The 18,465-nt window shown below is 44.9% G+C and overlaps 1 protein-coding gene across 1 annotated transcript in view; it reads right to left on the bottom strand.

Moving 5' to 3' along the window:
* Positions 1-365: 365 nt before the first annotated feature.
* The window catches only part of LOC121875924, a 37,554-nt gene continuing 19,454 nt past the window's right edge, over positions 366-18,465 (bottom strand). Inside the window, exons 3-4 of the mRNA XM_042380680.1 lie at positions 9,219-9,330; positions 366-1,686 (exon numbers count right to left, since the gene is read on the bottom strand). Of these exons, the coding sequence (XP_042236614.1) occupies positions 366-1,007 (642 nt within the window). The 5' untranslated portion in view covers positions 1,008-1,686; positions 9,219-9,330. The remainder of the gene's footprint in view (positions 1,687-9,218; positions 9,331-18,465) is intronic.

Raw genomic sequence — 18,465 nt, 5'->3', positions numbered from 1 at the left:
CTTAACCCTTTGGTGACGATGGTTCAAAGTCTCATTCCTTCTTAAGGGGTTAAAACCATTATTTATAGTACAGAAGGTTAGGTTTGGTTAGTCCATAAGGGATTAAATCAATGCGTTGTTAAACCATCATCCTCAAAAGGTTAAAACATCATCCTTAAAATATTCAAGTCATGATACAGTTAAACCTTCATCCTCAAAGGGTTTAGTAATGATTTTTTATGGGTTAAAACAGTGGATGGGTACCGTTAAGTAACAAAATATAGAACATCAAAGGAAGAAAATAAGGAACACTAGATGGTAAGAAACAAGGAACATCAAAGGGAAGAAAATAAGGAAAAAGATAAAATACTAAAGGCAGATCAAATTTACCTTTCTGGGTCAGGCATCTGTGTAGCGTCCTTGGCAGTGATCACCCGCTCCACGTTCTTGGTTTTCTTGAGGGAATTAGCGTTATTCTTGGCGTTGAGTCTCGCTTCCTCCTCCTGAATCTCCTGTAACCTCTTCCTGTACTTGTTGAGGAAGCTACACCGGTTGATCGAGCCATTACAAGGGGGTTTATTGTCTCCTTCGAAGCCCAAGTTAGTGTTGCCTAAGTTCTCCTCAGAGTCGATGTCGATGAAGTTGGCGATTTTGACATTGTCTTGAGTGTCGAGTTTGTTGCTGTTGTTGTCGTCGTCGCAGCATTTGTTGTCTTTCTTACAGGAGCAGAGTTCTTTACACACGTCTGTGAACTGTGTAGACTGTGTCTTAACGCTGCTGTACGGGGAGATCTTGCCGCCCCATTCAGAGCTCTCTAGGTCGCAGGAAGGGTTCATACAAGCCAACTGGGGACGCGGTTTACACTTCCTGCATTTTTTCCTGCGTGTTAGTTTACCAATGGCCGAGAGTTTGGTGATCCCGGCGTTCTTAACAGAGAGGATCTTGTTCCGGCGTAGATGAAAGCCTTCATTCTTCTTCTTCTTCACCTTTACTTCCATCTGTAAACGGAAGAGGTCCAGAATACACATCTTGAAGCACTCCTTCTGAGACGCGTGGAGGAATTTATAAGTTTATCACTACACAGACCAGTTACTTTGAGGTTTTCTTTTCCACAGTTAATAATGCACAGTATGTACCACCTAATATTAACACGGGGCACAGACGGGAGACTCAGGTATTATGGATCGCAGCCATCCTTGTTGCCTTTCCCTCTTTCTTTCCAGTGCAAGACCAAATGTGTCCAAAGTCTATAAAACAATCGTTAAATCCAGTGAATCACATGACGCCATGATGGGTAGGGCGGTACACGGTGCGGGGGAGGGGGGAGGAGGAGTGGATGGGCGGGTGGATAACGTGTGGTTGATGCACTCTACTTGGCCCCTACAAAGGGTGGAGCCTCCGCGCGTGGTGTTGCGGCCGCCAGGTAGCGGAGCAGCGCCTCGTCCTCTCACTGTGAGCACTGCCAGCACACTGACACACCTGGCCGCCCTGATGCTGGGTGGCGCTACTGCTGCCCAGACCACCACCCAACACTTGCCCCCTCAAGGTCACATCTCAGGAGGGGAGTTGTGGTCTGAGATACTACACACCTGCTGTATTTTCTTGGCCACACCTGAAGACTTGTGTCCCTCTTAAATCTTGGCCACATCTGCACTTGTTTACGCCTGTGATAGCGTGGATGAGGTAGACCTTCACACCTGGTCACACCTGTATCAATAAAAATCCTACTATTAATAACAAAAACAATAAAAATCCTACTATTACTACTACTACTTTTTTTTTTAAAGGCCTCCAGCCTCCCCCAATAGCCACACCTTCGCCACCATTTAGTTACCTTAATATTAAATATCCTAATACATAAGTAGCTATCCTATCTGTGTTAAATTAGTTGAGCCGCAGATCTACTACTACTACTACTACTACTACTACTACTACTACTACTTTTTTATAACGTGGCCTCCAGCCTCCCCCAATACCCACACCTTCACCGCCATTTGATTGCCTTAAAATTAAATATCCTAACACAAAAGTAGCGTGTTGAGTTAGTTGAGATGCAGATCTTAGCGGCATTCAGTGACTGTTGCCTCACAGTCAATATCTGCGATTGTTGTCGGCTTTGGGGCCGATGCTCTCGTTCCCCTCAGGCAGAGCAAAACCGACCGAAGGAGAGAGAAGGACAGTCAACATCTCATCCAGGCTGTAACATAACTCTGGGCTGCTGCTTCTGCTCGGATATCACATCCGCGAGTCTGGCGTAGAAGCATCTTGCACTTGGTCCCATCCCATCAGAGGTTGTGAACACTAGAGGAGTGAAGCTGCCTTGATCAACGTTCTGAATTCTCTCCCCATATGCCCTTATCTTGTCGTTCTCGTTCCTCCTGTGTGCAGCATCGAGAGCTAAGTTACGGTGACATGCGGCAATTGGATAAAAAATCCTGATGTCGAAGAAGGCTCGCTGTCCCCGCGTCCAGAATCCTCGAGCACTGACGTCAACACGGGCTTCGTTGGATGTGTTTGAAGTCCCATGTTGGAAATTCTCACCGTCCAATGGAAGGAGGGTCGGTTCTACCCTGACATCACGGCAGATTTCCTTCAACATATTTGCTGTGAGATCCCTTACCTCGTCATGCCTCATGCATATGAAGCCCCCTTTCTTGCACACCATGGCGTGATCGACGTCATAGGAAGAGCCACACACGCATTAGGAGGGCAAACCTTCTACTGGCCAACCGTACCTTAGAGCATTGGCATCTGTAAATTCTTGTTTATTGAGACTGAAACCATTTGCCCTTATCGGTAACGTAGTTAACCAGGGAAGGGAGAAAGGGAGGGAGTGAGGACGGGAGAGAGGGCGACAGGACGGAGATACATCACAGTCAGTCAGGTTATGGTGTGTGTGTGTGTGTGTGTGTGTGTGTGTGTGTGTGTCCTCCCATCACCTACTTTCCCTTTTCTCACATAATCGATCTCTCGGTCTTGTTATGTTATGTAATATATGAAATTTGAACTTCTTCCTCCTTCCTCCTTCTCTCCTCCTCCTTCTCCTCTCTCTCACCCTCCTTCCCTCCCCCCCTCTCCCCAGCCAGTATGATAACCTGTATAATGTATCTGTGTGACTCACCAACACGCGGAAAGAAATTTATCCATCTTGTTATAGAGTTTTCCATACCCAAGCCATCAGATACCCTCCAGCTTTACGCCCCTATACCAAGGTTCAGTAAGGGTCATATGGGCATTTTTATCATAAGTTTTGAGATCACGGTATTAGGGAAATTTACAGGAATTGGGGATTATTCTTCTCAATAGCTGTGCTTTTAGTGGTCAATGGTGTTTAATAGGGGAATATATCTATGTTTGTGTCAATAGAACTGCCATATATGACACCAGAGCCCCCATGATTGACACCAGAGCCCCCATGATTGACACTAGAGCCCCCATGATTGACACTAGAGACCCCATGATTGACACCGCACCCCCATGATGACACCAGAGCCCCCATGATTGACACCAGAGCTCCCATGATTGGCACTAGAGACCCCATGATTGACACAGAGCTCCCATGATTGGCACTAGAGACCCCATGATTGACACTAGAGTGATCCCATGATTGATTGACACTAGAGCTCCCGATTGACACTAGAGACCCCATGATTGACACCAGAGACCCCATGATTGGCACTAGAGACCCCATGATTGACACCAGAGCTCCCATGATTGACACCAGAGCCCCCATGATTGACACCAGAGACCCCATGATTGGCACTAGAGACCCCATGATTGACACCATTCACCATGATTGACACTAGAGACCCAGGATTACTAGAGACCCCATGATTGACACCAGAGCCCCATGATTACACTAGAGACCCCATGATTGACCCCATGATTGACACTAGAGCCCCCATGATTGACACCCAGAGCTCCCATGATTGACACTAGAGACCCCATGATTGGCACTAGAGACCCCATGATTGACACCAGAGCCCCCCATGATTGACACTAGTGACCCCATGATTGACACCAGAGCTCCCATGATTGACACTAGAGCCCCCATGATTGACACACAGAGCCCCCATGATTGACACTAGAGCCCCATGATTGACACACCAGAGCCCCATGATTGACACTAGAGACCCCATGATTGACACTAGAGACCCCATGATTGACACTAGAGACCCCATGATTGACACTAGAGACCCCATGATTGACACTAGAGACCCCATGATTGGCACTAGAGCTCCCATGATTGACACCGCACCCCCATAACTGACACCATACACCCACCAGTGTCAACATACACCTATAACTGACACCGTACCCCCATAACTGACACCATACCCCCAAAAGTGACACCATTACCTAGTAGAACCAGCTTCATCGGTGTTAACTGCGCCTTGCATGATAAACACAACATGAGCCGAGAGTGAAAGTGTTTGGCGTCATTACAGAGTGTCTCACTGTCTGTCTGGGGCGGCACGTACTGTCAGCGGAGAAGAGTGACGGTGTTGGTAACGCTGAGTAATGACATGGATGTACTGAGGAGTTAGTAACACTGATTAATGAGATGCCTCTACTGTTATTGTTGTTATTATTATTATTATTATTATTATTATTATTATTATTATTATTATTATTATTATTATTATTATCTAAACAATAACAATAATAACATAACAATAAACACACATCCATCACAAGATAAACAAGACTAACTACACCTTACTTCACCTACTAATTACTATACCATCATCACCTTTATAATCACATCATCATAAACCCAAACTCCACCTTATATATAAAACAGGTAAGTTATTTTGATCACATTACTATTAAAAATTGAAAGTGATATAGGAGAGAGAGAGAGAGAGAGAGAGAGAGAGAGAGAGAGAGAGCTTATGAACGACGGTATTTGACATTTAGAAGCAACTTGGTGACTCCCTGATCTAAAAGGCCACAGCGGGAGTCAATTGAGAGCTTGGGATATTATACAGTATTTATGCTCGATAATAATAGTCAAGAGGTAATGGTAGTTGAAGTAATGAGGCAGTTCGGTATTGAGATGTGTAATTAATCCATTGGAGGTGATTAGAGGTTATTAATGAAAAGATTAGGATTAGTGAGTTGTTTTTTGATAGACGTTCGTGTTTACATGTTTACCAATTAAAAGAGAGTAAAGCAGTTTTGGTTGTCCGTGATTGGCTAGCTGGGTTTTATCACGTACCAATTAAAAGAGAGTAAAGCAGTTTTGGTTGTCCGTGATTGGCTAGCTGGGTTTTATCACGTACCAATTAAAAGAGAGTAAAGCAGTTTTGGTTGTCCGTGATTGGCTCGCTGGGTTTTATCACGTACCAATTAAAAGAGAGTAAAGCAGTTTTGGTTGTCCGTGATTGGCTCGCTGGGTTTTATCACGTACCAATTAAAAGAGAGTAAAGCAGTTTTGGTTGTCCGTGATTGGCTCGCTGTGGTCTAAAACTGATGACTGAGCTATGCAGAAGTGTCCCTCGTCAAGTCCTCAGAGTAATGTACGTGATAGTATAGAGTATTTATGAATAAACATCAAATACCTTCCGATGTAACGTAAACACTTCCAATGTTCATCTTCCCTGTGAAAATTAATCAGAAAACGGAGATACAATTTTTTTTTCCACTTTAAGGGCAAACTTAACTAAACCAACCAAGGCCATGAAATACACTTTAATTTCATCCCGATATCACACAAATATTTAAATTACTATAGGTACATTAAATCACTTATAATTTGGCGTTATTTATAGAATAATAACATAACTAAATACCCCAAATTCCCCCAAATAAACTTAGAAGGTTATTGTAAAAAAATATGAGTGAGCCAGTGACCAAGGTTGGCAAGTCTACTGCATTGTAATATCAAACGAAAGTGAACAGCGCTGGACTTAATCTTTTAGTATTTTTATATTTCCTTGTGATTTTTTAGCCGTATTTATAATTATTTTAGTTCATAATGGCCAAAAATTGTTTAACATATGACCTTCGATTTTAATGTGATAATTGTTGCATGTGTGACCCCTACCTGGACAGACCTACACACCTGTTTACTTACACATCTACACACCTATACATCCAGACACCTTTTTACTTACACACACAAACACACCTGCCTTCTCCACCAGCACACACACACACACCTTCTCCACCAGCACACACACACACACCTTCTCCACCAGCACACACACACACACCTTCTCCACCAGCACACACTTACACACACACACACACACACACACCTTCTCCACCAGCACACACTTACACACACACCTTCTCCACCAGCACACACTTACACACACACCTTCTCCACCAGCACACACACACACACACCTTCTCCACCAGCACACACTTACACACCCACGCACCTACACACAAGCACACCTACCTTCTCCATCATCACATACCTACCCATCTACACTCACCTACACACCTAGAGTCCACACCTGCCTTCTCCACACCCCCACCAGCACATGTGAGGCTGTTTGCCCTGAGAGTGTCCAAGGCAAAGTGTGTCACGAATCTCCTTGTATGTCACTGAGTGTGTTCTTGTTGCTCTTGTTTTGGGGGGAGCTAACTCTCCCTCTCTCCCTTTCTCTCTCTTTCTTTCTTTTTCACTCTCTCTTTATTTCTGTTTATCTCTTCTTTCTGTCTCTGTCTGTCTGTTTCCCTTCCTGTTCTTTTTCTTCCTTCCGTCTCTGTCTGTCTACCGTTCTTCTCTCTATGTCACTCTGCTTCTTCCTTCCGCCCGTCTGTCTGTCTGTCTCTCATATACGTAATGTAACTTAAGCTAAATCAACCTACCCTAGTTAACGTAACCTAACCTAATCTAAAATGACTCCACCACCACACCTTCACAACATACCACACCACCACCCCCACTGCCACCACCACCACCCGCACCACACCCCCACCACCACCACCACCACCAGCACCTTAACTAGACAACCAATCTGAGAAAAACCTCACGACTCACCCAGTACAAGAGATCTTTCCTTCATAGCGGTGTTGGTCAAGGAAAAACTACTGCAGCACTTAACTACCATCATCCTGTTCACCAAAGTTCACAACACAGCTAAAAAAAAAACAATAACTTGTTTCGTTGACTACTAAAGCTATCACCACCTGCCTCTTAGTAAAAAAAAAAGAAAAAGAATGGGATCACTTGAAGATTAGACACCCTAGTTTATTTTACCTAATGAATAAACACCTTAACTTTTCGGCGAGATTGCTAGGTTAGGTTAGCCTTAGGGTCTTTAATCAACAGGTGAAATAAACTGGGGTGTCTAATCGTCACAAGACCATACACTAAACTTATTAGGATATTATCACCGGCAGAACAAGCACATGTCTTGTAGTCACTGTCCTACTGGGGTAAAATTCCTCACGAGCTGTAATATCTGTCTATATGAAGCGTGGACAGAAAAAGGCCGATTAGATTACGACGGGGAGAAAAAAATATTGACCCGTCTGACAACTTTTATTATTTAGGCGTTGGTTAAAGTTGATCAGGTTTTTGTGTCTCTGGGTTAATGCTGTTATTCCTATGTTTCTCGGGGTCTGTCATGCTTATTGTGGGCAGAAAAATACTGTGGGTGTTTTCAATAATCATCCTTCTGGTTTGTTTTCCTTTACACATAGACACACGCACATACAAACATACACAGTCACACAGGTTAGATTAGGTTAGGTTAGGTCGGGTCAAGTTAGATCAGATCAGGGTAGGTCAAGTTAGCGTAAGTTACGTTACATTATGTCAAGTTTTGTTGGGTAAAGTTAGGTTAGGTTAGGTTAGGTTAGGTTAGGTTAGGTTAGGTTAGGTTAGATTCCGTGTATGAGAACAACATCTGAATCACTACTACGTGGATAACGATTGTGGTGAACCTTGACCTGTAAGACAAATGTTAAACAGTTAAAATACATCATAACATTATACTAAAGACAGATCCAAATATACGCCAGACAACTGAGGCAATTTATAAACAACTTCCTATTATAGCTGAATATTAGAGAACACACTACAGTCTCAGACCAACTTTGAGGATATTTTGTAGCACCAACATTATACCACCTTAACCTTTTCTCTCCCGTCTCTACATGTATCATCCTGGCTACCGTGAGGCGATATTATTCATTTATTGATCTCAGTGAAATCTCCGACAGGTAAAGTGAGCCTCTTAGGTAAGTTTCCACATCACCTGTTATTAAGTAACATTATTAGACGAGTCTCCGGGAATGTAGACTGAGGGGGTGGGGGGGCATGTTCCTCCGGGGCGTGCAGGAACTGGGTGTCCTTGTCGTGATGCTGTGGGTCACCTGAGGCTGCCGTGACCCCTGCTGTGTTGCTGTCACCTGAGGGTGTTGATGTGTTGCTGTACGTATTACGCTATGGAGGGGCTTAAGTTATAATACTATTCCGCTTATTACTTCAGCTGTGACAGAAACTTATGAGAAGTGAGAATTATATTGTTTTAAATGCGACTTACGTTCATTCAATAGTGGTGTATTATGGCACTTCAGTAAGTCATAGATTTACCGTAGTATGGCATCTATTACGACAATATAATAATTTTGACTCATCATTGTAGCCAAGACAATGATAGCGAATGGTCGAAGAATTATTTTAGTTACCCACACACGGGATACCGTTTTTTTCAATCATGTCAAAGTTCTCTAATAGGGCAAAATCAACAAATTTAAAATTCTTTATCCTCTTCGCTGTCGGGGACTGTTGCAATAGGTATCTGATATATGAGAGATATTTATTGTAGTTTTAATATGATTTTGAGTTGTTATTTGTATGATTTCAGTTGTTTTCCCTTATGCACCAGACGGCATATGAGAGACTGTTGTAGTGACCCAAAACAATATGCTTCATGACTGTGGACACAAAAATCACTTATTATTTCAATTTCTTTTAAGTTCGATCCAAAAAAATAAGTCCCTAAAACAACAAAAATAAATATCACGTTAATTCCAATGTTGTAGTTTACTGTATTAAAAGAACTTCAAGTAAGATACGAATATGCGAACGCGAGAGTAAAGGCTTAACACAATATATGGAGTTATTTCAGCTTTACGGCATATTTTTGCGTTTATATTTGTTTTATTTCAATTAATGTATAAAGAAGATTATTGATCTGGCTTCCCCGTGGTCCACACACAGCAGGCGAAAACCACTAGGTGAGCTGAGAGAACAAGAACAAAGCCTCACGTACTGTCCTCAGTCCTCCTGCAGCCATGGAGGTCCTCACTCTATACATCTGCTGCTACTGGTTCAGGCAGGATTCCCCATCAGGCTTGCAGTTCATGTGGCCGAAGATAGGTGAGCTGTCGAATATTTACCACATATAATACACCATAATACACCACATACAATACACCACATATAATACACCATAAATGCATCACAATACACTGAATTTTATCTCTACTATACTTCATTAGAGGTTTCACATTTAACAGACCCTCGATATAACGAACTTTCTTCTCCTTATACTCCGTTAAATCGAGGTTTTACTGTATTTATTGACTCTCAGGTTAAGTTAGGTTATGGATACACCTTTCTTGTTACCTTGTCACCGCGGCATTGTACGTGTGTCATAAAGCTGTACAGATAATATTGTATGGTCAATAAATGTCATTCACACACATTGTTGTTTTAATTCCTTCATTTTGAGGTTTATAGTTTAGGTTGTTATTCATTTATGTGTCAAAGAGGACTGATGTTAGTTAGTTCACCTGTTGAATGTTGTAGTTAGGGGAAGGTTTTAGTAATGTTTACACACACACACACATCCTTGACCACCGAAGGGTCAAGACGTACCTGGCGCTCCTCTCGGAGCAGCCAGGTCAACTGTTTAGTTGGCCCATACCAACCCCCTCTCCTGAACCCTCCTCCCCACCGGAATATCAACAAGTTCTCGCCAGAAGTTACAATTTCATTTAGGAAAGGAACGGAACCAGTGTTAAACAGAGGTGAACAGTGCTTAAGTCAGTGAGAACAACTCAACAGTAACAGTCGTACCCAAGTTAACCTTCACACAGTGAGGTCCCAGGTACCCAGTGATAACTGCCCGTGAGACCCAACAACAACCAGCGATGTGTTAATTCGTCTACGAACGGACGGCCTGGGACCACACCTCACTCATATAACACCATCTGTGAGGGAATTTCTACACCACATGTTCCCAATAACACCATATGTGAGGGAATTACTACATCACGTCAAGTCCCTCATCACACCATCTGTGAGGGAATTACTACACCACGTGAGGTCCCTCATAACACCACCTGTGAGGGAATTACTACACCACGTGAGGCCCCTCATAAAACCATCTGTGAGGGAGTTACTACACCACGTCAGGCCCCTCATAACACCATCTGTGAGGGAATTACTACACCACGTGATGCCCCTCATAAAACCATCTGTGAGGGAGTTACTACACCACGTGAGGCCCCTCATAACACCATCTGTGAGGTAATTACTACACCACGTGAGGTCCCTGTAATTGGCCCCTGTCTCATCAACAGAACGTATTATATAAATGGGTCAATACATCTGATATTATATTCAGATTCACCACCCTGTAACTTTCCACTGTCTATGAGTAAGACATGAGATTGACACGTGAGCGGGCAACTTACCCAAGAGGGCGAGACCCATAGCTCAGCATTTCTGTAAGCACGCACTGCGATGCCCCTAAGCTTCAGTAGCTCACCTCAACTCATATCGAAAGGACGTGACCAAACGTTTATCATACATAAACGCCGTCCCTTTCTCATTCACTCCTAGACAGTGAGACTTACGGTTGATATACACTCAGGAATTATATATACAACCTTTTATAATAAAACAAAGGAACTACCGTTTGGGTTTCGTTACTTAAAACCCAAATAAAAATATGTGTGAACGGACTGGTTAATTGGACAAGCAGCCGATTCATCCCTCATAACACCATCTGTGAAGTAATTACTACACCACGTGAGGTCCCTCATAACACCATCTGTGAGGGAATTACTACACCACGTCAGGCCCCTCATAACACCATCTGTGAGGGAATTACTAAACCACGTGATGCCCCTCATAACACCATCTGTGAGGGAATTACTACACCACGTGAGGCCCCTCATAACACCATCTGTGAGGGAATTACTACACCACGTGAGGTCCCTCACAACACCATCTGTGAGGGAATTACTACACCACGTGAGGCCCCTCATAACACCATCTGCGAGGGAATTACTACACCACGCCAGGTCCCTCATAACACCATCTGAGGGAACTACTACACCACGTGAGTTCCTCCTAACACCATCTGGGAGGGAGTTACTACACTACGAGTTTGCTGTTCAACACCTATATTAATCTGTATGTTCACTGTATGTTCCTTTACCTTTCTCTAATGAAGGCTTTTGTTAAACCACCAATGTATGTAATAAGTCATTTATGTCCAATGTATATTTTCAGCCTTCGGGCTGCAGAATTTTCAATAAACCGTTAATTATTATTATTATTATTACACACACACACACACACACACACACACACACACACACACACACACACACACACACACACACACACACACACACACACACACACACACACACACACACACACACACACACACACACACACACACACACACACACACACACACACACACACACACACACACACACACACACACACACACACACACACACACACACACACACACACACACACACACACACACACACACACACACACACACACACACACACACACACACACACACACACACACACACACACACACACACACACACACACACACACACACACACACACACACACACACACACACACACACACACACACACACACACACACACACACACACACACACACACACACACACACACACACACACACACACACACACACACACACACACACACACACACACACACACACACACACACACACACACACACACACACACACACACACACACACACACACACACACACACACACACACACACACACACACACACACACACACACACACACACACACACACACACACCAACACTGCAAGTTAAAGAGAATTCCAGAAATGGCGAAAAAATAAATTACAACAACAACAAATAACAAAAGGAAGACATATTTATGCTGGGATCGATCCCTTCCACACCTCGTGTGGCAGAAGAGTGTAAAGGAATAAATTACACCAGGTTTATTAATAGACGGCTCAGTGGTATCCCCTCCCCAGGTAGTAGGTAGTAAGCAGGTACCAAACAGGGAGGTACTACCGCCTGGGAAGATATTGGAAGCATAATGTGTTGTCTAATGGTAGACCCTGCTGACATATGGCACCACGATAAATTGCGACCAATTCTAAGGTTGCTGTCTGACTTTCTGCCTCATTTACACACAATTGCAGGGTCTTAATTGTTTCTCTTACTATGACAACCCAACATCCATAATGTTTATCGTTTCTCAATCTTGATTTATTTTTCGTTTTCGCATTTATTTATGGTTATTATTATTATTATTATTATTATTATTATTATTATTATTATTATTATTATTATTATTATTATTATTATTATTATTATTATTATTATTATTATTATTATTATTATTATTTGTTATTATATTTTCGCTCCCCAGCCTTGATGTTGGTCAGTGGCTTGTGCCGGTGGGCTGATCCCCGTAAAACACACACACACACATATCCCTCTCCTCCCTTTCCTTACCTACTTCTCCCCTCACCTCCCCCATACAGAAACCCCTCTCTCTCCCCCACCTCCCCCCACATACAAGTCTTGGCGTCACCTCAACTGTACAAGACCTCACCCCATTTTCTATAACCCGACCCCCGCTGACACTGATTTAATCTACAATGGGGCCAACAGTCTGTATTACTTGATTGGTTACCTTATCAGTCTGACAGCTAAAGTGACATTGAATGTGTATTGTTAAGGACTATAATTTGTCTTCAACCGTCAGCATCGCGATTTCTATAATCCGTTTTCTTTTTCTTGGGTGACTATTTTATTCATGATTTCTTTGTGTCTTTAAGGATAATTTGTCCACAACCGTCAAGACCAGTACAGAGCACCAGGTAAGGAGTAAGACCAGTACAGAGCCACAGGTAAGGAGTAAGACCAGTACAGAGCCACAGGTAAAGGGGAGTAGAAAGACCAGTGCAAGAGCCACAGGTAGTAAAGGTAGGACAAATTACTAGACCTGAGTGTGAGTCAAGACCGTTACAGGCACCAGGTAAGGGAATAAGACCAGTACAGAGCACTTGAATTATTAGGTAAGACGTGCACAGGCACTTAGCAGGTGTGTTCAAGACAGTGCAGAATACAGGTGATAGTGCAAGACAGTACAAGGGGCACCAGGTGAGAATAAGACCAGTGCAAACACCAGGTAAGGAGTAAAGACCATTTTGCAGAGCCACAGGTAAGCCAGGTAAAGACCAGTACAGAGCCACAGGTAATAAGTAAGATAATACAGAGCACCAGGTAAGGAGTAAGACCAATTACAGAATACAGGTAAGGAGTAAAGACCAGTACAGAGCCACAGGTAAGGAGTAAAGACAAATACAGAGCACCAGGTAAAAGATAAGACCATGCAAGAGCACCAGAGTAATAGTTAGGAACCATTACAGAGCACCAGGTAGGGAGTAAAGGCCAGTACAGAGCACCAGGTAAGAATAAGACCAGAGTACAGAGCCACAGGTAAGGAGTAAAGACCAGTACAGGAGCCACAGGTAATGAGTAAAAGACCAATTACAGAGCACCAGGTAAGGAGTAAGACCAGTACAGAGCACCAGGTAAGGAGTAAGACCAAGTACAGAGCACCAGGTAGGAGTAAGACAGTACAGGAGGCACAGGTAAGGAGATAAGACCAGTACAGAGCACCAGGTAATGATGAAAGACCAGTACAGAGCCACAGGTATTAATTAAGACCAGTGCAGAGCCACAGGTAAGGAGTAAGACCAGTACAGGCACCAGGTAAGAGAGAGTGGAGCCAGTACAGGAGCCACAGGTGAGGAGTAAGACCAGTACAGAGCACCAGGTAAGATAAAGACCAGTGCAGAGCACCAGGTGAGTAAAGACCAGTACAGAGCCACAGGTAAGAGATAAGACCAGTACAGAGCACCAGGTAAGGAGTAAGACCAGTACAGAGACCACAGGTAATGAGTAAGACCAGTACAGAGCACCAGGTAATGAGTAAAGACCAGTACAGAACCACAGGTAAGGAGTAAGACCAGTGCAAGGAGCCACAGGTAAGGTAAGACCAGTACAGGCACACCAAGTGGGAGTAAGACCAGTACAGAGCCACAGGTAAGGAGTAAAGACCAGTACAGAGCACCAGGTAAGGAGTAAGACCAATTACCAGAGCCACAGGAGTGGGAGTAAGACCAGTACAGAGCACCAGGTAAGAGTAAGACAGTACAGAGCACCAGAGTAAGAATAAGACCAGTGGAGCTACAGGTAATGAAGTAAGACCAGTACAGAGCCACAGGTAAGGAGTAAGACCAGTACAAGAGCACCAGGTGAGGAGTAAAGACCAATTTTGGAGGCCACAGGTGGGGAGTAAGACCAGTACAGAGCACCAGGTAATGAGTAAGACCAGTACAGGGGCTTTCAGGTAATGAGTAAGACCAATTTAGAGCACCAGGTAGAGAGTAAGACCAGTACAGAGCCACAGGTAAGGAGTGAAAGACCAGTGCAGGCACCAGGAGTGAGGAGTAAGACCAGTACAGAGCACCAGGTAGAGTAAAGACCAGTACAGACCACAGAGTGAGAGTAAAGACCAGTACAGAGCACCAGGTAAGGAGTAAAAGACCAGTACAGAACCCACAGGCATGGGTAAGACCAGTACAGAGCACCAGGTAATAAATAAAACCAGTACAGAATACAGGTAAGAGTAAGACCAGTACAGAGCCTGAGTGAGGAGTAAGACCATTACAGAGCACCAGGTAAGGGTAAAGACCATTACTGGGGCCACAGGTGAGGAGTAAGACCAATTACAGAGCCACAGGTAATGGTAAGACCGATTACAAGAGCCTGGAAGTGGGAGTAAGACCAATTACAGAGCACCAGGTGAGGTAAGACCAGTACCAGAGCACCAGGTAGGGAGTAAGACCAGTACAGAGCACTGCCAGGTAATGAGCAAAGACCCAATTACAGAGCCACAGGTGGATCAAAGACCAGTACAGAGCCACAGGTAATGAGTAAGACCAGTACAGAGCACCAGGTAAGGAGTAAAGACCAGTACAGAGCACCAGGTAAGGAGTGGAGCCAGTACAGGGACACCAGGTAAAGGAGTAAGACCAGTACAGGCACCAGGTAATGAGTAAGACCAGTACAGAGCCACAAGGTGGGGAGTAAGACCAGTACAGAGCCACAGGTAGGGAGTAAGACCAGTGCAGAGCCACAGGTAGGAGTAAAGACCAGTACAGAGCACCAGGTGATAGTGAAGACCATTACAGGCACAGGTGGGAGTAAGACCAGTACAGAATACAGGTAAGGAGGTAAGACCAGTACAGAACCACAGGTAATGGGTAAGACCAGTACAGGGCCACAGGTAGAGGTAAGACCAGTACCAAGGCCGGGTAGAGGTAAGACCAGTACAGAGACCACAGGTGGGGAATCAAGACCAGTGGAGCCACAGGTAGGGAATTAAGACCAGTACAGAGCACCAGGTAAGGAGTAAGACCAGTACAGGAGCACCAGTGGGGAGTAAGACCATTACCAGGCACCAGGTAAGGGTAAGACCAGTACAGGGCCACAGGTAGAGTAAAGACCAGTAGAGCACCAGGTAAGGAGTAAAAGACCAGTACAGAGCACCAGGTAAGGAGTAGACCAGTACAGAGCACCAGGTGGGGGTAAGACAGTACAGAGCACCAGTGAGGGAGTAAAGACCAGTACAGAGCCACAGGTAAGGAGTAAGACCAGTACAGGCACCAGGTAGGAGTAAGACCAGTACAGAGCTGGGTAAGGAGTAAGACTAGTGCAGAGCACCAGGTAAGGAGTAAGACCAGTACAAGGGCCACAGGTAATGAGTAAGACCAGTACAGGCACCAGGTAATGAAGTAAGACCAGTACAGAGCACCAGGTGAGTAAAGACCAGTGCAGAGCCACGGGCAGGGTGAAAGACCAGTACAGGGCACCAGAGTGAGGTAAGACCAGTACAGAGGCACCAGGTAAGAGTAAAGACCAGTGCAAGAACCCACCAGTGAGTAAGACCGATTACTGGAGCCACAGGTGAGGAGTAAAGACCAGTACAGAGCACGGAGTAAGGGAGTAAGACCCGTACAGAGCACCAGGTAGAGTAAAGCAATTTTGGGAGCACCAGGTAATGGTAAGACCAGTACAGAGCACCAGGTGGAGTAAGACAGTACAGAGCACACCAGGTAATGAGTAAGACCAGTGCAGAGCGCAGGTAATGAGTAAGACCAGTACAGAGCACCAGGTGAAATAAGACCAGTACAGAGCACCAGGTGAGGTAAGACCAGTGCAGAGCACCAGGTAAGGAGTAAGACCAGTCACAGAGCCACAGGTAAGGAGTAGACAGTACAGAGCACCAGAGTGGGTAAGACCAGTACAGGAGCCACAGGTAAGAGTAAAGACCAGTAGGAGCCAAGGTGGGGGAGTAAGGCCAGTACAGAGCTACAGGTAGGAGTAAGACATTTGCTTCCAGATGAGGGTAAAAGACCAGTGCAGGCACCAGGAGTAATGGAGTAAGACCAAATGCAAGGCCACAGGTAAGAATAAGACCAATTACAGAGGCCACAGGTAAGGAGTAAGACCAGTACAGAGCACCAGGTAAAAAGAGTAAGACAGTGAGCACCAGGTAAGGAGTAAAGACCAGTACAGAGCACCAGGTGAGGAGTAAGACCAGTACAGAGCCACAGGTAAGGAGTAAGACCAGTACAGAACCACAGAGTGAGGTAGATGATACAGAATACAGGTGGAGGTAAGATAAGTACCAGAGCACCAGGTGAGGAGTAAGACAGTACAGAGCCACAGAGTAGAGTAAGACCAGTACAGAACCAAAAGGTAAGGAGTAAAGACCAGTACAGGAGCCACAGGTAAGGAGTAAGACCAGTGCAGAGCACCAGGTAAGGTAAGACCAATTACAGGCACCAGAGTGAGGTAAGACCAGTACAGAGCCACAGGTGAGGTAAGAACCAGTACCAGAACCACAGGTGAGGTGGGCAGTACAGGGCCACAGGTAGGAGTAAGACCAGTGCAGAGCCTACAGGTAAGGAGTAGGACCAGTACAGAGCACCAGGTAATGGTAAGACCATTTGGGGAGACCTGGGTGAGGAGTAAAGACCAGTACAGAGCCACAGGTAAGAGGTAAAGACCAGTACAAGGAGCCACAGGTAATGAGTAAGACCAGTACAGAGCCACATGTAAGGAGTAAAAGACCAGTACAGAGCACCAGGTAATGAGTAAAGACCAGTACAGAGCCACAGGCAGGAGTAAAGACCATTGCAGAGCCACTGGTGGAGTAAGACCAGTACAGGGCCACAGGTAAGTGGGAACCAGTACAGAGCCTGGGTAAGGAGTAAAGATCAATGCAGAGCCACAGGTAAGGAGTAAGACCAGTACAGAGCACCAGAGTGAGTAAGACCAGTGCAAGACCACCCAGGTAAGGAGTAAGACCAGTACAGGCCACAGGTGAGGAGTAAGATGATGCAGGAGCCACAGGTAAGGAGTAGGACCAGTACAGAGCCACAGGTGAGGTAAGACCAGTACAGAGCCACAGGTAAGGAGTGGGACCAGTGGGGAGCCACAGGTAGGAGTGGGACCAGTACAGAGCACCAGGTGTGGAGTAGACCAGTACAGAGCCAGGTAAGGATAAAAGACCAGTACAGAGCACCAGGTGTGGAGTAAAGATAGTACAGAGCACCAGGTAATAAGGTAAAAGACCAGTACAGAGCACCAGGTAATAAGGTAAGGCAGTACAGAATACACAGGTAAGATAGGAACAAGTACAGAACAACAGGTAAGGAGTAAGACCAGTACAAGTACAAGGTAAGGAGTAAAGACCAGTACAGAGCCACAGGTAAGAGTAAAGACCGTACAGAGCACCAGATGATAGGTAAGACCAGTACAGGCACGGGTAATGGAAGTAAAAGACAGTACAGAGCCACAGGTGAGAGTAAGACCAGTGAGAGCCACAGGTAAGGAGTAAGACCAGTACAGAGCCACAGGTGGGGAGTAAAGACCAGTACAGAGCCACAGGTGAGGAGTAAAGACCAGCCCCAGAGCCACAGGTAAGGAGTAAGACAGAGTACAGGCACCAGGTAAGGAGTAAGACCAGGTACAGGCACCAGGTAATGGGTAAAGATGATGCAGAGCCACAGGTCAAGGAGTAAGACCAGTACCAGAGCCACAGGTAAGGAGTAAGACAGTACAGAGCCACATGTAAGGAGTAAAGACCAGTA

The sequence above is a fragment of the Homarus americanus genome, unplaced genomic scaffold (genome assembly GCF_018991925.1).
Source record: "Homarus americanus isolate GMGI-L3 unplaced genomic scaffold, GMGI_Hamer_2.0 scaffold33468, whole genome shotgun sequence".
Classification (NCBI taxonomy): Eukaryota; Metazoa; Arthropoda; class Malacostraca; order Decapoda; family Nephropidae; genus Homarus; species Homarus americanus.
Note: the sequence above shows the minus strand (reverse complement) of the source record. Positions and strands in the feature narration are given on the sequence as shown.